Source organism: Crocodylus siamensis, chromosome 4 (genome assembly GCF_052110815.1).
Source record: "Crocodylus siamensis isolate JL-2025a chromosome 4, ASM5211081v1, whole genome shotgun sequence".
Classification (NCBI taxonomy): Eukaryota; Metazoa; Chordata; order Crocodylia; family Crocodylidae; genus Crocodylus; species Crocodylus siamensis.
Window position 1 is genome coordinate 70,060,328 of NC_143398.1, and position 23,986 is coordinate 70,084,313.

The window sequence follows — 23,986 nt, forward strand, 5'->3', positions numbered from 1 at the left end:
ACAAGATGAAATCCTGAATCAGTTTCAGATAATGAGTCTTTTGCCACTGACTTAATGGTCCCAGGATTTTATCTAGAAGCCTTCTCGCATTCAGATCTGTTCATAGAAAAATGTAGTGTTATACTATTGACATTTAAAGGTTTCCCCACAAAGAATATGATTTCCTCTCAAACTTTCTTACATCAAACCTAATTAAATACTAGAATTATATAGTAAAAATATACCTGCAGCATCCATGATAAAAAAAGCAAAGCATGAGTATAAATGATGAAAAGTATAAATAGCTTTAATTTCCACGTCTTATTTCTTTCATAAAAATGTATTCTTGTATACATCTTTTGGTGTTTGGTTTGCTTTGTTTTTGCACAGACACCATTCTCTCTCAAAAATTGTATAATTGGATTCTTTCCTAAAATATTTTGAAAGCAGTAATGAATTATTTCAGTATGTTACTAAGTCAAATAAATTCAAGCCAAAGCCTGAGGTTTTGTAAAAGCTTATGTGGTGATTAGAATATAATTATTATGAAGTTGTAACAAAACCCTGGTTACAACTGTAACCAACCATCAAGAAGCTTCCTCATTCTTCTGTTCCTCACCAATCTTGTTATAAATAAAAACTGTTTTGTCTGCTAATGATAGTCAGGAAAGCCTCTGGGCCTAAAGAAACAAGAGAACAAAGGAACATAAGTTTACTGGTGAAAAATAATCCTAAACTCATTGTTTTATAAAATCACATGTGCTGTCTAGACTCCAGAAGGAAATATACACCTTTTGTTTGTCTGCGAATACGCTGAAATGCAAGAGATGCTTGCTTATCAGAGCTTGTGAGAACAGGGGAATAGGGGTGCAGTTGCATTGAGCCTTCAAAATTAAGAGGCCTTGAACATTATGAAAATTTTCTTTTTTGATGGACATTAAAATGCAATGAGTAAAATAATTGTAAGGAGCAGGTGTACAAGTAAAGTCAAAGTATGAACTAATGAATTCAGTTTTGAATTCAAACAGAATTCCTCTATTTCCTGTGTCTAAAACAGAAGGTGTTCCAGCATGCAGCAGGCCTCTGAATTTTTTGTGTTGTTGTTCATGTTGAAGTTCATGTTCTAAAGTTATAAAGCTAGAAATGCAAGTGAATGATTGGTATCTCTGTAGTTCACAGATACAGCAAGAACTATTCTCTTACTGTTGTACAATTAAAAGACTGGCTCTAGTTCCATCTACATGGAGGAAAGTATAACCCTCAAATTATTCCCTACAATATGCATCGCTTTAGGCTCTGTAGTCTCAGTACTGGTACTTGAGATTTAGGCCCATGTTCTTTTCAATGAAATTTTAACATGAATTCTAAGTTTTAACCACATGCCCTTTCTCAAAATAGTGGCAGAAATCAAAATTTTATGGTTCCTATTTATATAGTTCTTTAAACAAATTATTACTCTGATAAAATACTGTCTGATAATCCCTCTTTTGTATTTTAGCTTTTTCCACAACATTGCTAAATCAAAGTGTTCCAAGGGTTACATGTTACTGGTTTACTTTTCAGTTGCATCCAGTATATTTAATATATTATTTTCATAATTTTCTTATCATATTATATAAAGTATGGTGTTGTACAGATCCCTTTACTCTGCAGGTAGAGGCAATGAAATCAAGGTACTACCGAACGCAAGTAAGAATGGCAACATTAGATCTTTAGTTAAGAGATGTTACAAGAATGACGACAAGCTCTCAAGACAAAGAGAGGGGGAGCCAATACAGTCAAGGGATAAATCTTCTTTTAACCATTTTTCTTTGTCTATTATAAGTCCATATTATTGCCAGATAAGTATTTTTCCCACAAAATATCTGAAGTAGACTTTTCCCAAAGAAGTCCTTCATTTATCCAAGAAAACAATTAGTTTTGTTAAACTGAATAAGAAAAGAGATGACTATAAAGAAAGGGGAATGGGGCTCTTTGTTAGGTGTACATAAACAATAGATGTAAGCAAAAGCAAATGACAATATAGGGCCCCCAGGAACACTGCTATTCAGCAAATCATTTTTGAGAAGATTGGGAGCAGGTGGAATTACAATAGAATCATAAGGTTTTGCTTCATATGTGTGTTTGAATAGGTTCCTATTTATCAAGAGTAATTTGCCTGTTTCTGGAAATACATTTGTGAAAGACTGTTGGATTTTAACATTGGACCTCCATGACCAAAGTGCATCAGGCATCTACAAAATGAAAGATATTGTTTTGTGAAGTCTCAAAAATATATGCTGTCTTGGAACTAGTGGTATTTGCAGCACAAGTTTTAATAATAGAGACTTAACTGTGAGTGTTTCACATTATAGCACACTGTATACAAAAGAAAAGAAAGAACACATTTATATTGGATGTGATGAATAACTGAGATTACAATCTATAAATACCCACATTTGTGAAATTCTGTCATGCTAGAAAACTACAGCTATTACTTATCATTTAATCTGCTTTCTTATTTGTAATGTAGAGTTCTTTGTCTCTTTGGAAATTCTTAGGAGCCCGTTTTTTACACACTCCTTAAAGAACCCCACTTTTGAGTGTTCGCTAAAAAGGACATAGCTAGAGAAATGCCGTTCTTAAATTAGTAAGAGAGGTTCTATCAGGAGCTCCTTTTCCAAAGATACCCTAATATTGACTGTTCTTTTATGGTGCATGAACGGGTTGGGTCCAAATATAGGCTGTGCAGGTTAAATGCTAACCAGTAGCAACCTCCCTAAAGTATGTGGATATCTTTGTCGATGCCTTTTTTCATGAAAGGGCACTAATCAGTTGTATGGATATGCGAATGTAAAAGATTTGGTCTTCAGCACTTCCTCTGATTCTTTCTGAAGTATTGAGTAGGAGTAAGAGTAGGAGACCTTGAGTTGGTCTCATTATACAGGATGTTAATATGTGATATAATTTTATCACATTAAATGGGAGATTTTCATCTGTTCCATCTGGAATAGATTATCTTGCACGGGTTGCTGTCACTGTAATATTACATGTCTTAAAGTTTTGTTGCTACAACCTAGAATAACAAGGCTTATCAGTTATCAGTGACTCTTCATATTAAGTATAGAGTACATCCAGTGATTTTGAGGTTCAGTGTTCAGATATATTTAAAAAAGGAATCCACTGGTATCTCCAGCTTTCTCATGAGGCCCTCTGGCCCTTGTTCATTTACATTTTTCTTATACTTGGTTTGATTATTTTGTAGCCCACTGTATATTACGATATGTTTGTAAACATTACATTTCATTTGCTGCATAGCAGGTCATTGATCATATAGATCTGTATCTTTTTGAAGTTCGCTTGCTGCTGTATTTGTGTTCATCACTCACTCTGATTTAGTGCATCATCAGCAGTTTGAATTAGTTACTGTAGGAACTTCTGTCTCTGTGATAAATTAACAACTTTTGTACGTTAAGCTGTGCACTGTACATCTGGGAGAAGACCTTTCATACAGTTCTTTCAATATACCTTTAATGTCCCAGTGCTGCTGAGTGGTTACTGTATTGAAACTGATAGGTCAACCTTTCACAAGAGTGATTTGGGGAAATGGGGACTGCAGACTTAAAAACAGCAGTGCTAGGCTTCCAGCCATTTTCCACTAACATCAAACCTCGTAGTTGGACTGAGCTCCTTTCATCTGTACTACGTAGTGTTCACCGTTTTATAATTACCTTTTTATACATTCCTATATTCCACTCTGAATTCCTACAGCTCTTAAATTGTGCAGCAGTCTGACACACGACATGCTATAAAAGACTTCTTAAAATATCAAACAAACAGATATTCTACCTGCTATTGAAGTATTTAGCCATGTTAGTCTGAAGTTAGGCAGAAGGCAGGGTAGGGTAGCATCTTAAAGATTAACTCATTCAGAGAGACATAAGCTTGCATAGGTTGCAGCCTACTTCACCTACTTGTAATTATGTAACTCGTGTAATTTTTTGATCTAAGACTAGGTACAGGCATTACAGGTTTGCCTTGATTTATGTGGGTTCTTTATATGCGAATTCGCTTTTATGCGATGAGCATATTTAGACACATAATTTGTTATATGCAAAGTAAATTCACTTTTATGCAATCAACATAGATGCCCCCCTTGCCCAAGCAGGTAAGTCTGTGTGGGGAAGGGAGAGGGCCATGGCCCCACTCACCCCATTCTTGGCTGCAGTGGCCCTGGGAGTGGCCAGAGCCAGCTGCCTGTAGCTGCTGGTCTACACTGTATTCCCCCTGTCCCTGCTGCGCCCTGGCTGTGTGGTGAGTGCCTGCCCTGCCCTGCCTGGGGCTCTGCTTGTCCATACTCATCTCTGCTCCGTGCCCTGATGCAGGTAGCTGGTGTCAACTGCTCCTGGGGATGCTCCAGCACGGGCTGGGGTGAGTGCGGACAAGCGGAGCCCTGGGTGGCATGGGGCGTGGCACTTACCCTGGCCTCAGGAGTAGTCGACACCAGCTGCCTGTAGCAGCTGGACTACACCGTGCCACAAACCCCCCAGGGCTCTGCCGGTCCCCACTCACCCCTTCCCATACTGGAATGGCCCCGGGAGCAGCTGACACCAGCTGTCTGCACCGGGGCACAGTGTAACCCAGCTGCTACAGGCAGCTGGAGTTGGCTGCTCCTGGAGCCACTGCAGCCATGGCTGGGGTGAGTGCCACTCTGTTCCCTGTGCTTTGCTGCTCTGTGCAGCCCTGGGAGTGGCACCCCTCCCCCACCCCTTCCCTAGTCCCAGCCTCACTCCCTCCCTCACCATCATGGAAACCTATCCGTATTTGTTACACTGGAAAGTGGATTCAGTTTATGCAAATTCAGTTCATAAGCCATACTCTGGGAACTCATGTATCGCATAAATGGAGGGAAACTTGTACATATAAACCACTATAAGTGATTGGAAACTGGTTTAAACCTTTAAGAGAAAAGAAGTTCAGTGCACACAGACCAATTTAAAAATGGCGAATCCCAATCTAAGATAGACCTAGATCGAAGCAGTATCAGATTTAATCAGTTTAGGTGAGACTAGTCTATCAAACTTCTGCACCTGATCCCTTCCTGATTCAACTTAGGTTACTTACCTCTGGTATCCCATGCCTCCAGGCCTAAAGAAACAAAAGAACAAAGGAAGATAAGTTCACTAGTGAGACATACCCCTAAACTCATCATCTTAAATAAAACCACATGCGCTGTCTAGAATCTAGGTCCCCACTAACCCTCCTCACAGGGTGCGGCGGGCCAGTATTGGGTGCTCCTTCATTGAGCCACCCACCTCACTGCACACGACCACCTTCCAGGCTCCAAGTGCCTCCCTGGGGGTGCCTCATGTCTGGCCGACCCCTTTCCTGGAGCACGGCTGCTAGCCTGGGGGTAACACTGCCACCACCCAGGGATGGGCTTGATTCTGGCTCTGCGCCCCCTGGGAAATGCTGGCTTGATAGCCCTCGAGAGTACTTGATTCACTTCAAGAACTTGGGATGCTTCCCTCAGTTGGAAGCACAAGTAGTGGTCTCCCTTAGTCAGCTGAACTAAGGGGACCCCAAGGCATAATCTAGACCCATTCCCAATAAGTCTCCTATGCTAGGTACAAAGGAGAACTTTATTGGTTACAGGGGGTAGGGTTGGAATAGGGTACAGGGTAGAGCAATATCAGAGAAATCCCATAGAGCAAACTGGGATGGCTGGGTAGCCTTTGATTGTGCATCTGAGTTACTGCAAGCTATATGTCTAGTTAGATTTCAGGTAGACTTCACGAGTATCATCCAGAGGCAGGTGGAGAGTCCCTCTGGAGGAAGGCAGTTCCTTGATCATGAGTTTTGAGAGAGAGAGCAAGTTTCAGATGGTCCAGCTCTTCTCTCTCCCTGAGTCTTCCTCATGGCTGCTGCCCCTCCTCCTGGGCAGTCCTTAACTTATATAGCCCTTATGACCTCATTTACCTGGTCCAATGGAGGCCAGCACCTGTTGGCTGTCAGCCAACCAATTTGAAATGCATCATTAGTTGCTGGGCAGACTGGCAGTTCCTAGCTTCCCAGGGAGCCCAAACCCCTCACCCAGGTATGTGATGCCAGTCACGTAGGCAGAGGGAGCAGATTTCCCCCCCTCCCTCAGGAATGTATCCAGCTCAGGTTACCTAAAGAGATAGGAGAAGGTGTGTATCCTCTGCCGGGCCCATCCTAACCAAATTGTCACAAAGCAGTGTTTTTGGGGAGAAACAGAGGTGGCCTTCTGCCACACAGGGCAGAGGATTTAGCCTTAGCCTCCACTCATCCGCTCTGGCTGAGTCCTGGGCCAGCAACACGTCCGAGCTGTCAAAGATCTGTGGCAGCAAAGCTTCTGCTCCCCAGTCCTACATCCTGCCTGCACCTGTCTGCCAAATGAGACAGTGGGGGGGTATGATGGGGGAACAGAGCCTCCTGCCCAGCTCCAAGGCCCACCCCAGATCTGGGGTCTACATAGCTGGAGGGGGGGCCTGTACAGCAAGCTTTACCCCCTGCTTCCCCTGCTGTGCTGCCGAGCCCTGCCAAGCCAGGCAGGGGTAGTGGTGGGAGGAATCCCTTGCCACACAGGTCCCCCACCCCCTCTCAGCTGTGCAGACTCTGGTTTAGGGGAGGCCAGGGCTGGGGGCTCTGTTCCCTTTCCCCTTGCCACTTAAAGGCAGCTTGTGGAGTGGGGGGCAGAGCTCAACCCTGCTGGCCAGCTGAGTGACACAGACTCCCTGTTTGATAGAGCCAGAGCCTCTGTTTCCATCCCCCCTTTGTTCCTTCCGTCTTTGGAGAGCCCCCCATTGTGCTGCCGCCTGCTAGGCTGCCAGATGTGCGATGGCAACCACCCTCTGGAAGACTATGTGACCACGTTCTGGAAGCCACAGGTGCCAGCAGTGGATTGGGGGCATGTGCCTGACAGCCAATCAGGGATGGCCCCTGCTCGGCTGTGCTTCGCTGCCCTTGGCAATCTCTGGCATGTTGAGAGGTGTGTGGGAGTGCCCTCGCCTTCTGGCCTCGGTCAGTGCAAGCATCTCTCTGCTTTCCGCCAGTGAAGGATAAACATATGTTCTATTTGTTCCCAATTCAACCTATGCAGCTTAGAGAAACCCATGTAGATTTGATCTATTCTGCCTCGGGGTTTTTGAATGTCTGTACTTAGCCTAAGACTCTAGAAGCATCAATATTACCTTTCCTCGTCCATGTGATCAAATGCTATCCATTACACATTGCATAACTTAAGACTGACTATACCCTGTTTATCTTATGCACCTATTTTCTATTTATTTGTAATTTATGATAATTACCCAGCTGCTACTGCCATCATTGCTAGGTCTGCATTCCACTAACTCACTTCTTGGTAGTTTTTACTGTACTGTTTTATTAATTAGGCACATTAAGGGCTAGAATTTAGTTTTTTCTCAGTGTCTTGTATATGGGGTAATGAGTAGCTGTGCCAGTAGCACAGACAAGGAATTGTGACACAGCTACTTTCTGGCCCCAGGAGGATATAATTTACTATACCTCTTTTGTTCAATGTTGATGTGCATCCTATTTTGTCTGAACTTTTCTGGCAAGTGTATTGAGTATAAACATGACTGAAATTCATCTCATGTGTCCCTTTACCAATTTACTCCAGACTACCAGGGATGCAACCTTTTTGGCTATGTTCAGACAGTCAAAAAGCCCGACGCTAAATTGATTCAGTCTTTGCAGGTTAGTCTAAGCTGCAAAGATTAAACTGAGAAGCAACTGGACAGACATTTGCTTTTATTCAGGAAATGTAGGCACATACCTGTAGTGGCTTAGGCCAGAAGCCAGGGGGTCATAGAGCATTGGTCTCTGGCATGTAGACATTATGGACTGTGTGTTTGCTTCCTCTTCCTGCTGCCCCTGAGGTCTCTGGGATTTCCAATCCAGAATTACAGCAGAAGGACTCTGCAGGGTTGCCCATCACTACTTCTTTATGCTTCCACCTTCCTCTGAAATTTGTAGTCCACAGTTACAGCCAGCAGTAAGTTTTTTAGCAGGGCAGAGCAGAGCAGCTCTGTACGGGGGGGAAGGAAAGTTTAACCACCCTCCCTGGCCCCAGACCCCAGCCAGGGTTTGCCTGGGGGGGGGGGTAGTTCCTGCCTCCCCACACCTAAACCTTCTCTGCCAGAGCAGGCAGCTGGAGGAGGGCTGGAAAGCATGCTAGGATGCTGGGGGACTGTGATTTAACTTGAACCAGGAAGGGGTCTGGGACAGAAGTTTCATAAAATGGTGACCCAAATCAATTAAGTCTGATACTACATTCAGCCAGGTTTATCTTAAACTAGCTTCAGCCATTTTGAAACTGGTTTATTTGCACTGAACTTCTGTTCTGTGACAGGTTTCTGATGACTTAAACCACTTTATGTGTAACTTCTGTCCCTAGCCTTTAAAACTTCAACAGAGGGGGATGCAGCATTCAAGAGAAGAGGTCTACTTTCTTATATATCCATATACATCCCTGCAAGCTGTGACCTGCTCTAACCTAGCTAGTATTGATCCCTTTGTGTTTTAAAACTCTTACACTCTTGACTGACAGCTGTCCCCAGAGCACCCTGTTTGTATTAAATGCAGGTCTTCTGAAACTCTCCACTTCTGTTCCATCATATATAGCTTATGTGGGAAGAGCAAAAAAAAAGCAATGCAGCATTTATTACCTTCTCCAGTCCTTTGGCATTCCTAATTGCCCACTGCCTCTCCCTCTTGATAGTGGGTAAAGATTTTCTTAAAAGGGCAATGGCTTTTTATTCCTTTCAAAATTAGTACATAAGGTATTTTGCTTTGAATGACTTGGATAACATGTTTTAATACTTTTTGTTCCTGGAAAATATATACTAGTCAGCATTCCGTGTGCCTGACCCAAAGTCTAGTGAATGACTCTGAGAGTGGGGGGGCATGTCTTACACACACACACACGCATGCACACCCTAAGCTATATTGTGTTTCAGAAGGCAAACACTCAAAAGTCAGAGAATGCCAAAAGTAGGTCAGTACAAGCTTAATTTGGCCCCCTTGTGTAGTACACTCTATAATTGCATGGTCCCCTGCTATTGTCTTCCAAAGACCCCTTCCTTACTCTAGGATGCCTAGGATGGGCCATGCTTATTGAATGAGCAACTATTCATATGTTTTATCTGCATTGTTCAAAGTATATCCCCATGTTTTATTTACTCAACATTATTCCAACTGTTCTTTGAAAACATAATTGTTTATTTCCCTGGACCCCCTCCAGAGTGCTCATAACTAAAGTGTCTGAGTGCTCTACACACAATAATTAATTTATTTGCACAACCTGTGGGTATTATTCCTATTTTACAGAAGGGGAACTGAGGCACTATACAGTTTTAAGTCCAGATTTCCACTGATTTTGGGTGCCCAGTTAGAGACAGTTAGCACTTAATTCTGTGAGCATTATGTAGCACTTTATATGTTCAAATCATAATTTCTATTGCTTTCATTTGCAGATCTCATTCATATCAAGCCTTATAGAAACTGGGGTATCAAGCTGGAAAGCCAAAAAAACAAGGATCATACTGTTAACATTGCTATAAATAAATCAGTGGGAATTGAGCATCTAAACATCTTTGAATGTGGGCCAAAAAGATGAAGGTCATCTTTAAGTATTAGTAATTTTGTGTGCATGATTTGAGATGCCTAGGACTTGAACTTTTTAGAATGCCTAAAGTTGTGTACTTCATATATTTGAAGTACAGCTCTGATTGATTCACCTGGAGTTGTGAATGCAAACTAGACACCTGGGTCTCAAGGCAGGTACCTGCCAAATATGAAATGTACACTTAGTGACCACCTGTGTAAAGTTTGTTTGAAGGGACTTGCCTAGAAGCCCGCAGAATTGAGTGCTGGGCAGGTACTGTCCTACGCAACTATGCAGACATTTCACGTATGTAAAATCTTTTCTCTCCAAGATTGTTGCAGAATTCCAAAATGGGACATTTCCTGTAAGATGTACATTTGTCCAAAAATTCCAGCCCAGCAAGTTGACTAGCTAGGCAGGCAGGAGAACTGGTTGCCTGGTTCCCTGAGGAGCTAGGAAGCCCAACAGCAGCTTGCAGAAGTTGGGCAGCTTGACAATCTGCAAGGATGCTGGGGAGCCCAGCAGGCCCTCAAGTGGGAAGTCTGGCAGCCTGTCAAGCAGACTGCTAAAGAGGGGGAAAACTCTCGGAGCCTGGGGAGACTGCTAATTGGGTGGTTGGAGGACTAAGCAACCCAGGGAGCCTGCCCAGCTGCCACTGGGCTTGCTGAAGGAAAACCAGGGAGAGTAGTTGGTTCCCTAGTTCCTGTATATAATTTCTTCAGAACCAGCATGTTCTAGCTGAATGTTTTGATGCATTCAAACCAGCCTCCTTTTTTAATTAAACACTCTTGTGTCTGAACATTTTTGGTCATCTCTGATAAGAAGTCTGTGACAAGGACAGGGATGAAATCGAGTTTTCTAGAGTAGTATTCAGCTGCATTCAACATCAGACCAGACCCTTTTCTTCTTCCAGTCCTTTGCCTCATTCACAACTCCTGCAACCAGAGAAGTAGGACTGCTAATTTTTCCATGGTATCCCAGGCTGCCTTCACCACACCCACACTCCTGGACCCAGTCTTCTTGTTCCTATTTCTTTCTTTTAGTCCCTATCCCATCAGGCTCTTTGGCTCAAATAATTCCACCCTTCACCACTGTTTTGATTTTTGTTTTTGTATATTTAAAACATACACTTCCTTCTGTACATGCCTGTTGTCAGGAAGGGGTGATTTTGAGCAAGGGATAGATAAGCTCCTTTTTCTGACTTTCAGTCCCTGGCCCCAACCTGGCTCAAAAACAAAGATGAGCAGTCTGGGTCCACTGCTATAGCCCTGGGCTGAAGCTTGCTCAGTAGCTCTGTTGAGGGTATGCATGCAGTTTGGTCAGCATTGGAACTCTAGGAAGAAAAATGCTCTTTGATGGTTTTCTTCAAAGCTTTTACCTGTAAAACCTAGTGGGTTTGTACCAAGCCTGAGCAAACTGTAATGCTTCAAATGCTCACAACTTGGCCCGAAGTGGGAAAATTTTCACAGAAATTGAAAAAAAACCACCATACCCCTGATATGTGAAGTATCAGTCCAAATAGTTATGCTTTGGATAAGTTAAAAGCAGTGACAGCAGAATCAATAATAGGAAATGTCAGTCAACCTTAATAACTAACACTACAGTCCCATCTACAGCAGCAAAAAAACCCAACAAAAGACCTACAACCCACATTTTTTACATTTCATTCAGTGTCCCTTTAATACCAAATACATAAGCAGCCCCTAGAACAGGAAGTGTAATGCCCTCACAGGCTATTGAAGAAAACTACACCCAGGTCTCCTACGTACTGGATGAGTCCTTCAGTTGGTAGGGGCCAGATCCAGAAGGCAATGTGACTGTCTAAAGTGCCACTTAGTATTTAAGCACCTAGAGACAAGAGCATGATCCACAAAAAAACCTTTCTGACCACAGAAATATCACAAGGGCTGTGGCTGCCTAAATTTTTACCGGTGAAGTTCCCTAAATATCTAAAGGCTGCTGCTGCCTGATCCAGAGTTGCCATCTTCAGTTCTTGGCTGAGCATTTCAAACTAGGCATTCCTCTGCTAAGGTCTTGGTAAGCATAGTTAGATCAGCCCTACCACACTGAGTTCAGCTCAGACAGCTATGCTGCAGCAGCCACTTTCATTCAAGAATAGCCATGGTAGATCATTCTGGTAATTCTGTCCTGATTTTATGTAAGAGCCTAGTGGCTAGAACACTCTCCCAGAGGTAGAAGTTCAGTGTCCTCCTTAGCTTAACAGTGTCTAATGCCATGTTTTGCACATCCCAGGATACTGCCCCAAGTATCAGACTATAGGCTAGGGTAAAGATTTGGATGCTCTCCAGCTGCTCTCCTGGTAAAGGTGGGCCACTTTCCAGAAAGGCATGATTCATGGGTCCAAAAGTGAGCAGGCAGGAGGGAATATAATTCTGTAGGCCAGCAATAATGGTACTTAGGAAGCGTAGTGTGAGTTGCTTTTTAGTTTCTGTTTTCAGCACTGTGCATTTTCCTGAAAGCAACACAAAATACATACACAATCTTGATTTCTTTATGGTTATGAGCCAAAATCCCTTTGGTTATTATAATCTGGATCATACTGCTTAACGGGTAGTGATTATACTGGCTGGAAAGTTTTCCAGCTGCTATAAACTATTACTTTATTTGCTCAATGCTAAGGTGCATTTTCAAAAGAAAAAAAATAAGAATAAGATTGCTGAGTTACATTTGTTTCCCCAGGACATTATTACTCTTTATGACTATCTCTGAATCAATGATCTTTTGTATAATACATATATAGCTTTTTGACATGCTTTCAGTAAGTTTTATTGTTGCATGTGAAACTCATCATTACTATTTTCTCCTACAGTTGTATTCAGAATAGGTATGAATCCTTAGATAACATCAGTTGGCTCAGTGGCTGTCTTAAAATGTGATTCAGACTGCATATATTCTTTCCGAATAAAATCATATTGTTTTCATGATGGGAGTTTAGTAGCAGCCTCATTCCCTCAGGTTTATTCCTTCTGTCCTGGTACAAACAAACCTCTTGTTTAGCTTTTTTGGAAGTCAAAAGGAATGTCGCCAGGACAAAAATCTCAGGATTACCTTTTTTGTTGCTGGTGAATACTTATTCAAAACTAAAATACATAACTCTACTCTCATTTAGGCTAACAGAAATTTTTTTAAAAAAATCAATAAAGCAAGGCCTCATTAGATTCCTTAACTAACTGGAAATTCAGTTGCTGCCTTCATTTCTCACCTGTTACTAAACATTTTGTCTAAGATGCTGTCATTCCCTTCATACCTAGAATACAAATTAAATGGTCATCCTGATCTGCCTTCTATTGGGTCCTGGCTTTTTAGTGATAACCACTGGTAACCTACAGCTAGTTATATTTTGAACAAATTAGACAGAATTTGTTGATGCATAGTCACACTGCTTGGATTTACATATCAAACTTGAAGAGGGATAACCATATCAATATTGGTTATTTGCTATGTAACCATGGGTCCTAAAACATCTGGGAATGTTGACAGGTAGAAAGTTATAGGGTGCTTCCCAGTTGAAACAAATGCAGGCAAAATTAGGTGTGCACAGATAGACATATCAAATAAATGGGGACCATGTTACTGAAAAACTTGAGCTGTATTTTGCAATCCTGTGTGCAGTTTTAATCACCTTATTGTTTTGCCTGAGAGCCTTCAGCACTGAGAAGAAATATTTAACAGGTCAGAAAGTCACTGCAAAAGCTGATAAGCAGGGTTGGAGCTTTACAGTTGGTGCTCTGTCCATCTATTAATTTTTCTGTAGATATTATCCAGAGGATGCTATCATCTAGGTACAGTGATGACGCACAAATCATGTTCTTAATGGATTACTTCCAGTGATTTCTCTTGACATCCTCATTCTAACCTGCATTACTGTGGAATTTCTTTCCAATTCCAGGTACTTAGGTTTCTGCAAAAAAAATAGTATAGAAAAGGCACAGTAAGCAACTGTTTACATTGCTAGTAATCCCCAGCACTGGTTAATGCAGAAGTGCAATCAGTCAGTACTGTCACAATTAATAAGTGCCATTCAGATTCCTCTGGAAAGGGGCCCTTCACTTTTTGTCGATTTAAAATATATTCATTGAGTAAGGTCTCAGTTTGCTAAACAAAACCAAACAAATGAGATCTAAAACTAATGCACAAATCCAGTAAAATATATGCAGTTCTATTTTAAGGAATACTTTATTTCTCTAAAGCTTGTTCTTAGTTCAGCAGTTTAGCATTACTGCCAAATAATACATCAAATGCAGTTTTTCTTAAAGCAAAGCTTAATGTACTAGCAGGTGTCTCACTCTACAGCAGTGCTAAACATCAGTACCATCAGACTGTGATGGCAAAATAACTCCACCATTCTGCTAACAGTTCCCTTTAGATTTCTAATGCACATTTTTTGCCACCACAGTGCAGTTTCATTTGCCATATTTCAAAAGGCTCCTATTCCTTCCTCCTTTATACATTAGTGGTTAATAGGGGAGAAGGGACTTACGCTATATACTGCAGCTATTTTGGTCTTCTGGTAAGAATTGCTTGTCACACAGATGTGTTTAAAAGTATGCTAAATGATGCTAGGAACCTTCTTAAGAACAAGGTTCAGGTTTGTGGTTTTAACTCCCCACATTTACATCAAATTGAATCATAGTTCAGATGGCTTCACAGATTATATAATCCCATATTTTGCAATATATAAAAGTCTTAGTGTGACAAGTTTTCTCATGTTAAAATGACAGTAGTAAAACTGCAGTGACTTCAGTTGAATTACTCCTAATTTATATTGCTGCAAACTTTTGGAAATTTGTCCCTTTTCTTTATCAACAGGGAGGTTGCATAGAGAACCAACTATAGTCCTCTTACTTTAGTCCTTTCTTGGTCTATCCTCCTTCTATTTCTTGTTATCTTCTGTTTTACATAAATTTCAACAGTGGCCTGTTTTGTGGAAAGTTCACATCTTGTAAAGTGTATTTTGCACTTTAAACCCTCTATATGGGATATTAAAAAGTGCTTGAAATTGGCTTTATCCCATTCCCACTAAAATCAATGTTAAATCTCCTATTGACCCACATTACATCAGAAATGTCAACATTGCAGATCTGGTTGTTTTCATAACTTATTGGAGGTTTATGAATTACTCTGAAAAAAGGGAAAGGTAAAATACTGTAATTATTTTGGTTTATACAACAATGCTGGCTCTAGAGAGAATTAAGATTTATTTCCATGTGAGGTTCCAGTATCACTCTTCTTGATTAGTAGTTATAGCTTGTTGTTTGAAGATAATGATTTAATTGCAGATACGACTTGATGACAGTGGATGTTTTCTGATTGCTCATTATTGCAAGCACTATGTCACTGCTGTATGTGTGAAAGATATAAACACCCCTTTTAAAAACAAAGGGCTGGATCCTGAGCTGGTGTATATTGTTGTAGCAGCTCCATTGACTGACTGTTTACACCAGCTGAGGAGCTACACTGAAGGGAGGACAAAGCAGCAGCTGAAGTGAGCACTGGATGGGTACAGCTGAGGTACATGCGTGCCCCATAGACAGTGTTTAAATTCTGACTGACACTTCTGTATTCTTGCCTGAATCAGTATCTTAGTTATTCATGAATGGGCACTTTTAAAAGATAAACAAATAAAACTGTGAGATTAAAGCTGACTTTTGTGGTAATCACAGTAAAATTGTTGAAAAGTTCCAGTTGACCGAGATTATTTGTAGTTTACTGCCGTTGTTGATTAAACAAGAGTCCTAGTTGAAGCCAATGATCCAGCTGTTAAAAATGTACAGTATTATGTAAAACAGGTAAGATCACACTTGATCTTAGTCATTTAACAAAAAAAAGATTAAGGCCAGGATCTTTTGAAGTGGATGGTTATTCTAGGTACCAAATTTGATGCATCTCATCTAATTTTCAGAAACTGGGAAAGCAATGACAATCACTTTTTATTTTAGGAAATCTTGGTCAAACGTATGTATAGATATCACTGAAAATGATTTTACTGATATTTAAAGAATATCCAGAGGATAAATACTTTGCTATAGTACTTTTAAATTACACATGAAAACTGATGTAAACAAATTAAATAACATTAAATAAAGAGGACTCACGGTATTTCTACACAGGGAAGGAAGCTCAAGATGCAGACGTCTGAATTAGCTAAAGGTCCAAAATTAAAAACCTGTGTGGACACTTTCATGGAAAATTTCAGTCACCTTAATTTGGTTTAGCTTATTTACATTAGCACTTTGGAAGTGAATTAAGCTAAATCAAATTAAGGCCATATCAGCTCTGAATGAGAGTGTGTGCACAGAAGTGAGATGCAATTTAATAAATCTATTTTAAAAGTTAATAAGGGTAAATTTTCCTGAGCAGTCTGCATAGACAAGCCCTATATTTTTTTGAGTTAACATTTTTGCATCTCTTTGAACATGTAAAACACAGAGAAATGCTGAAGACAATTGTCTGTCCTTTTTATGCTCCTCACAGTAAACCACTAGGACAAAATCTGGTAAAGGTAACAATGGCATTCTCTTGGCACTAGGTTTTTCAGTCTTAGACCATACTCTGATCATAAATCAGAATCATAATGCTGTTCGTAATCCTGTCCTTTCTGTGATGCTGGTATCAATGAGAGGCACACAGGAGGATGTGCCTGTACACAGCACAATAATATTGCTAAGTAGTATCCTGGGATTTGAGGCTATTTCATGCATGTTCATAGCTTCCCCATGAAGCTAGTGCTGTCATCTTTTATTGTAGTTTTAATGTCATTATTTTTATCTATGGAAGTGGCGATTATTTATTGTTGTTTTTTTTGCAATATTGATGTCATGGCCAGCCAATACCTACATTTTTTTATGAGAAATATATTTTAATTCAGTAGCAGATTAAAATATGGCAAGGTTAGGAACTGTTTTTGTCTGTTCTGGAAGACAATTTCTTATGAATATTAAAATATAATCTCTGAATTAAATATAATCTTTAGATTGATATTACCCACACTGGTACTTTTTAACAAGATACCTGGAAGACAGTTTTCTGGCATCCTCAAATAAACTGATTCTATAAGTGAAGCAGCTATTTATTTTAGAGTAGGTGGATACCAGTGGTTCTGCAGTGCTCCCTTCTATTACGATCCTTGTGTCTCAGTATTGAGGTGGCTCTGGTTTTGAGGTGGCTAATGCCAGTGTCTCTTTCCCCTCAAACAGAATTATTCACTGACATTCAGCATTTAATTTCTTGTACAATTTTTCATATAAAAATACTCTTGACCCAGCGGTTTGCTGTAGCTCCTCCACTTACAGCTCTTGACCGCCTCTCTTCATAAAACTCTTCATCACTTGTGCAGCCTCATTGTCAATGCTTTACTACTGATTCTCATTCACTTACAGTTGTCACACTTTATCTAAGACATGTACAGTACTTTCTTCTCTATAACCCTTCATCCAGGCTTTGTGCTTTGAGTGTCAGCAGCTTTGATGTTAACAGTTTCAAGGAAGGAAGATACCAGGGTCAGCATTTCATTTGAATGCCTTATGGTAAGATGTTACGTTTACTAATCATTCCTGGGTTCCTTGGTACCCAGTGCCCTTGAGATATATGGGTCTTTTAGTACAACCAGATGTGGCAATCATTCTCCTGGGAACTGTTTACCAGAAGCACAAAAAAGGGCAAGGGTGGGGACAGGGGTATGAATCTTAGACATGTAGGCTGCAGTGTCAATCCATGATTTTCATGGGAAGGAAGTAGATTGCATTCAGATGAATGCTACCATACAGCTGGTCTTGAAATCAACTTTTATCCTGAAATCAACTTCTCTTACTTTTCTTATTTCAGTTACACTTGTGTACATCTGGCACACTGTGTATATGCATCAGTGTCAATCAACATTACGCTGATTATGCTCAAAGGAGAATTTGGTTCATGATGGCTATGAATATACAATAAATTTACCATCTCTCAGTGGCAGCACTGTGCTGCTCCAGGCAGCTGATTCTTAATGCAGAAATGGTGTAGTTGCAGCCACACAGACAGGCTAATTAATTTTGGGCCTGGCTACCTGGTGCTGGCACTCAGCAGTGTTAATTATCCCTCCCATACAGATACAGCTAAACACTGCTTCTGGTTTATGAAACAGCCCGCCTGAGGCAGCGCAACACACTTGAGGCCACTGCTGCTGGCACCATTAAATTTACTGCCCTAGCCAATAGATCTCTCTCTGTTTCCAGTGATAGATCTGCATTCTGTACTGGGAGTACAATACACACTTGGGTTTTTTCCCCCCCTATTATATTTTTTTCTACCTGTAAGTGTGTATCAGCCACCACCTTTTACTAATTATAAGTATTAGCATTTCTGGTTGGAGGAATTAGCTCATTTTTTCCAGCCCAAAAGGCTCAATCCCTAGCAGTAAGGAGAGAGCTCAGATTGAAGAGGGATAAAAAGACTTCTTTAAGATGAGTCATCTGACTTATAAAAATATCCAATGCAGTAAAGGACCCAGAAGTTTAATCAGTAACGGCACTACTACAAACATCTGTCAAAATTCTTTAGCATTGTGACTGTGTTTTCTATTTCTTCTAATACTTAAGCCATCTGCTTCAATATTCAGGTGATAATTTAGTTACCAAAGCGTTAAGGCTTTTAATTTTCTTTAGAGATTAAATGTGTTATTTGAGAAAGTATTAGAATTATAGTTTAATTCTGGGCTGTGCAAGACCCTACTTGCTGCTTTGCAAATTTCTTGAAATTGACACCTGTGGTATGGTTGATCTCTGGTTTCCTTTGGGTATTGGAATAATTCCTGTAATAATATTTTGCCAAACGGGAGCTTCTGGAAAGAAGAAAAAACCCCTCTTAACATGCTATTAGAAATGACTGCTTGCATTCAGTTTTTTTTAATACAAAGGTTTCTACCATATTTCATTATTATAATCCTGCAAAGAGAAGCTCGCTTTTAAAAAGTTATAATGATAAGATAAACTGAGGATTGGCTAATTCCAGGTGAGTGTTGGCTAGAGCTGTATTTATACACACACAAAAAAGTGTCATTGATGTGCCTTTGATTAATATTTTTTCTGTATGATACTCTAAGCCAGATCCCTAACCTTGCTGAGCATTCTTTGTACTGCCCCCATATTGTGAATCAAGTCTGAAGCCAGCTCTCCTCATTAGTGTTCCATTTTCCCTGTGTAGAGGAGCCCGTCGGGATGTAGGGATGCCACAAAGATTTCTATGCCATCATCCCTCCTGGCACCTGGCTTAGGGCTGAGAGTCATGGGGTGTCATAGACTTCCCTTCCCCTCCAGTGTTCCCTAACTCTTAGAGCAGCCTTTGTAGCTTGTACAGCATTGTGTCAGAGACTGGCTGACGGCAGGATGGTTTCAGTAACACACATTTATGAATAAGATGCTTAAAGCCACTTTAACTCTCATTCTGAGCTGAGCTAAGTGCACTTTAGATCTGGGCTGCTGTGATTTGAGTATCGTCTTTCCTTTCCTTTCTTTTCACTTTGGTTCTTTTTTCTAAAAGATATGGGTGAAATTGTGGCTTAAATATCCACTCAAGAGAATAATAACAACTTACTTTACAGCCCCACATGAGCTACCCAGACTGAGAGTGTATTTGCTCAAGGGGAAGCAGGTAATATTTCTCTGCTTGCTCTCTCCTTGAGCTAGTGGATGGAGCTGGGATGGAGTTTTAGCTCCTATTCCTGGGAAGGGAGGTGTTGTAATTGCCGTAGGTATGAGTCAGCAGTCTTCGTCTTTCCTCTTATTTAAGTTGAGGGAAGCACAGATGGAATTGTGGCCCTGGGTATGTCTACACTGCTGTCCAATGGTTTGCACTTGTATCTCTGGGTGTAGATGTATCCATGGTAGTTTTAAAACAACTAGCAAGGCTGCTTCTAGGCTGGTACAGTTTATATACCAGCTCTTGTTTAGGGCTGTGCCTAAGGTCTCAATCTAGATCAAAGGCAATGGACAAAGGTAAGATAGTGTTGTATGATATAATGACTATAGCTTTATGTTGTATTTATCATTGTATTATCTTTTCTTATTTACTTGTTAACACTGCAGTTCTTTTTGTTTTCCTCCATGCCATAAACATGTTACCCCCTGCCCCTTCCAAAAAACCCCATGGAGTTGCAAACAGACCAACTAACCTGTATATTGTAAGACAAACAGAATGTATTTGCCTGTCTTGGACGTGTTTCTGAATACAAAAGTAAAGACAGATGTAATATGTGGCAGTAGATTGGTAAACAAGATTATTTAGCTCTATGGAGTAGATTCTCATACGTTTCAATTACCTTATTGAATTGCATACAGATCCTATAAGCAAATATGAGAAGATTGATGCAGATTGCATTTTCTAGCACCATTTAAAATGTACATGTATGTTTGTTGCTATTGATTTACCTTGTCCTATTTTTACTGTTTTCACTTTTTAATTTACAATTCACTCTGTTTATTGCTGGATGCTGTTGAATTCTTAACTGCATCTCAACTGACTCTATATTTTTAGATAAAATGGAAGCACACTGTATTGGTACAGCCTGTATAATGTCTTTTTGCAACAGTTATTCTCATGACATTGTTAGGACTAGGCATGCAGTTAACACAGTCAATGTTCTCATTTAGCCTTTCTAGCCTGTGATTAAATGGGAGTTGCTGCGTGTTGTACTATGAGTTGGCTGACAAAAACTAAATCTGTCACAGGTGCTACAATTTGTACATCAGAAAATTTGCTTTCCAAACACTAATTATTCCCAAAGTATCCTACTTCACACAAAGCACAGATAAGACAGTCAGCAAATTTGTCTTAAATCTATCATTAGGCTGTAAATTAGGGTTTGTCTTCTACCATTGTTTAAAGTAGAGGTGATGGAAATTCAAATGAAGGGGGACCCTTCGTTTTACAGCTTCTCCTGTGGTTTGTTGCTGTCATTGTTTATTCTTACAAGCTAAGTGCAGACAGTATATGTTATTCCAATAATCATTGTTGAATTTCAAGTCTATTACTATATTGGGGGGGGGGGGTGAATGCGATAGCATAGTTGGGAAACATAATGAATGCAAATGGAAAGATCTTGTGCCTGGATGATTTAAGAGTACCCTGAGATATGTTTGAAAGAAAACTAAATAGTTGTGAATTAAATGGATTTGGGAGTAGCTGGTTGTTCTCAAGAGCATGTAGAATCGTAGAAAAATAAGAGGAGAGAAGATTTCAGGGGGTCATCTAGTCCAGCTCTCAGCTGAAAGCAAGAACACGTCTGTGATTGTCTAACCTGCCCTTAAAAATTTCACAACCTCTCTAGGTAATCTGTTCCAGTGGTTAACCATCCACATAGCCAGAAAATTCTTCCTAATATGAAATATAAATTTCCCTTTTTGAAATGTAAGCCAGTTCTTCTCCTGTCCCATTTGGCTATAGAGAACAGTTGATCACAGTCATATTTAGAACAACCCTTTCTGCAGTTGAAGACTGATCCAACCTCCTCTCGGTCTTCTTCAGACTTAATAACCCCACTTTTTTTGACCTTTCGTCACCTTTCATCCTGTTTTAGTAGGCAGCTTTTCCTTTGAAGAGCCATGAGGGACACTTTTCTTTATGAGAATGATTGCTCCAACCCTTTGGCCTTGTGGTTGTTGAAGAGAAAGCAATGACAGTCAGTCAACAAAATTGTGGCGGAGTAGACAGGAAACCTAAATTTACAGACCTTGAGTTGGATATTTTAACGTATCTCTTGCAAACAATTATTTTTTTTTGTATTGGGTATCACATTTACTTGATATACACATTTTTCTGTTGCTTTCCATGGCGGAGCAACTTTAAGAGAGCATGCTGGAGTTTGAATAGACACTATTATTTGTTTTGACATTTAATCACAGGGAGAAAACACCTGTCTACCAGACCTCTCTAAATAAGACTATGGCTCTGATGGGCTATTTCTTGGTTAAATATTTTGCAACAAATCTTGATGACATTATTCTGCAGGTTCTTGACACTAACCACACATTGACCTGCTATAATGATGTTTACCACCTTGCTATAAAAGGTTTTCCCTCTCGTTTCCAAGAATTGCCTCGAAACAGATTCTGCGATTATACAAAGATTAATAAATAGTTTAGAATTGTTAATCTTCATTGATGAATTGAAAAGATAAAGCACTGAATGCTGGAGGTAAACTGCCTAACATTTTCTGCATTGAGATTTATGTGATCACAGTTTACAGTATGTTAAAAATCTCAAAAAAATGTTTATTTACTCCTTTAGGGGGAACATGTTATATATTTTTAGACTTCTAAAAAATGAAAGCATTTATGTAGTTTAACGTATTCTAGCCAAGGTTCACAGCTATAATTATTTGGCCTGCATATAGTAACAACTGGTTTATATTTTATTTTGTTTCTGTAGGACTATTTAACCATTCACATGTATGGTAATGCAGCCAGAAACGATCTCTGGAATACACTGTCAAAGGTAAAGTACTGTAAAACATAACACTGCGAAGAAATCAGGAAGCCAGTGGTATTTTTCATGCTGAGGTGTGGAGTGAATTATGCATATTGAAATTCTGAAGCCCTGGAGCAAATTTAAAAATTTATGTAAAAAAATGTTTTTTCGCCTTATTGGAAGTGACAACATCACAAAGGTGTTTTCTTAGCATTTCCTTTTTGTGTTTACCTAGAACAGGGGTCAGTAACCTAGAGCCTGTTGGCCTGCAGAGTAGCTCTACTTGGCCCAGGAAGCTGGGACTTCTGCAGAGTTTAGGTGGTTGGGATGTCTGCCCATGTGGCAGCTGGGTAGCAGGGAGAAGTCATGTGAATGGCACCTGGGTTGGAAGGTGCAGACTGAGCTTGGTTATTTTGGTGCACTGCTCCTGAAATTTTACAGACTCCTGGCCTACATTATACTTCCTTGTCTGTGTTATATCACTGAGCTCTAATAAAAATAAATTAATAGATTCTGTGCCCATTAACTTTAGTGGTAGCAAGGTAAGAAGGAAAGAGTGAAAAAAGGTATAATTTGGCATTTATATTTCACGGTCTTTTGATATGTCATATTTATTTGAAGGGCCAAAGTTTTCAAGTTTGGCAACCCTATTTTCTACAATGAACTATAATTATTTAATAGCCCATTTAGCATGCTGCAGTTATACAATGACACCCGCAGACCCTCTTGCTTCTTCTGTAAAGCTTCTTGTTTTGCCCCTTTCCTTTTATTATGTAAAAAGGTTGAGAAAAAATTCTCAGCAATATGCTATGAGAATTGCATATGTATCAATTTGCACAGCAAGCATTCTCTAGTCTCTCACTCTCCTGGAGTCTTTCCCCAATAAACACCACTCTTCCATTCTGTCTGGCTTACTGTATTACAGCTGAGACTCCACCTGATTTTATTTATGCTCATGTTAAATTGCACAGAGACCAGCTGTATTAAACTAAAATAAGTTATTTCTGTATTTGAGAGTGTAGGGGGGTGGGAGGGGTCTGCATATGTAAGGCTTAGCTTTAGACATCAGGACCAAGATTTTCAAGTGCAAATGATATTTTGGTTCCAGTATGAGAAATGTACAATGTGCTTACAATGATGTAAACACAGAGAAATCAGATGATGTCAATTCCTACCTGAGAGTTACTTTCTCGGTGCTGATGTAGGCATGCCCCTATAAGAATTAGGGGTAAAAGTACACTAGTGTAAATTAACATTATGTTATAGTAGCATCCTGCAGTCTCTCCTACACTGGAATGAGTTGATTTTCTGTTTGATTTGGATCCTAGTGGAGCTTCCATCAAGAGCAACTCATTGTCAATTGCACTAGTGTAATTGTGTATGTGCCCTAGCCCTTACATATCTTGAAAGAGCCCGTTTTTCAGAGGCCAGGTCTTCAATATTTTAACAATTATTTTAAAGCATCTCAAACTAGGCATCCAAAATCAGTAATCCTTAATAAAAATGTTGGTCAGTGTATCTTAAAGAGACCAAGTCCTTTTTTAGCCTTAGCTTATTATGGGAATATTTTACATATGGCATGAGTGTCAAACTAATGGACCAGGGACTGGCTTCATCCTGCAAAGCCAGGTTGTGTGGCCTATGAGGCTGGCAGAGGAGCTGGAGTTCAGGGCCAGAGCAAGCAGGAAGATCTTGCTGCCAAAGTTTGGGTCATAGAGCCCCATTGGCGATGTATGTCTTTAGGGTGTGGGGGGCAGGAGAATGAGCATTAACTCCCACCCCTACTCCTTGTCCTGCTGCTTGCCTTGCCACCACATCTGGATCAAGACTGCGAGGAACCCTACAGTTCCAGTGTGTTCAACTAAGATCTGGCCCAAAGGGAAGAGTGAGTGTAACACCCTTGGTCACTGTTTA

The 23,986-nt window shown here is 40.2% G+C and overlaps 1 protein-coding gene across 1 annotated transcript in view; it reads left to right on the forward strand.

Moving 5' to 3' along the window:
• The window catches only part of TRHDE (thyrotropin releasing hormone degrading enzyme), a 321,603-nt gene that overhangs the window by 190,183 nt on the left and 107,434 nt on the right, over positions 1–23,986 (forward strand). Inside the window, 1 exon segment of the mRNA XM_090042544.1 lies at positions 22,034–22,099. Within this exon segment, the coding sequence (XP_089898670.1) occupies positions 22,034–22,099 (66 nt within the window).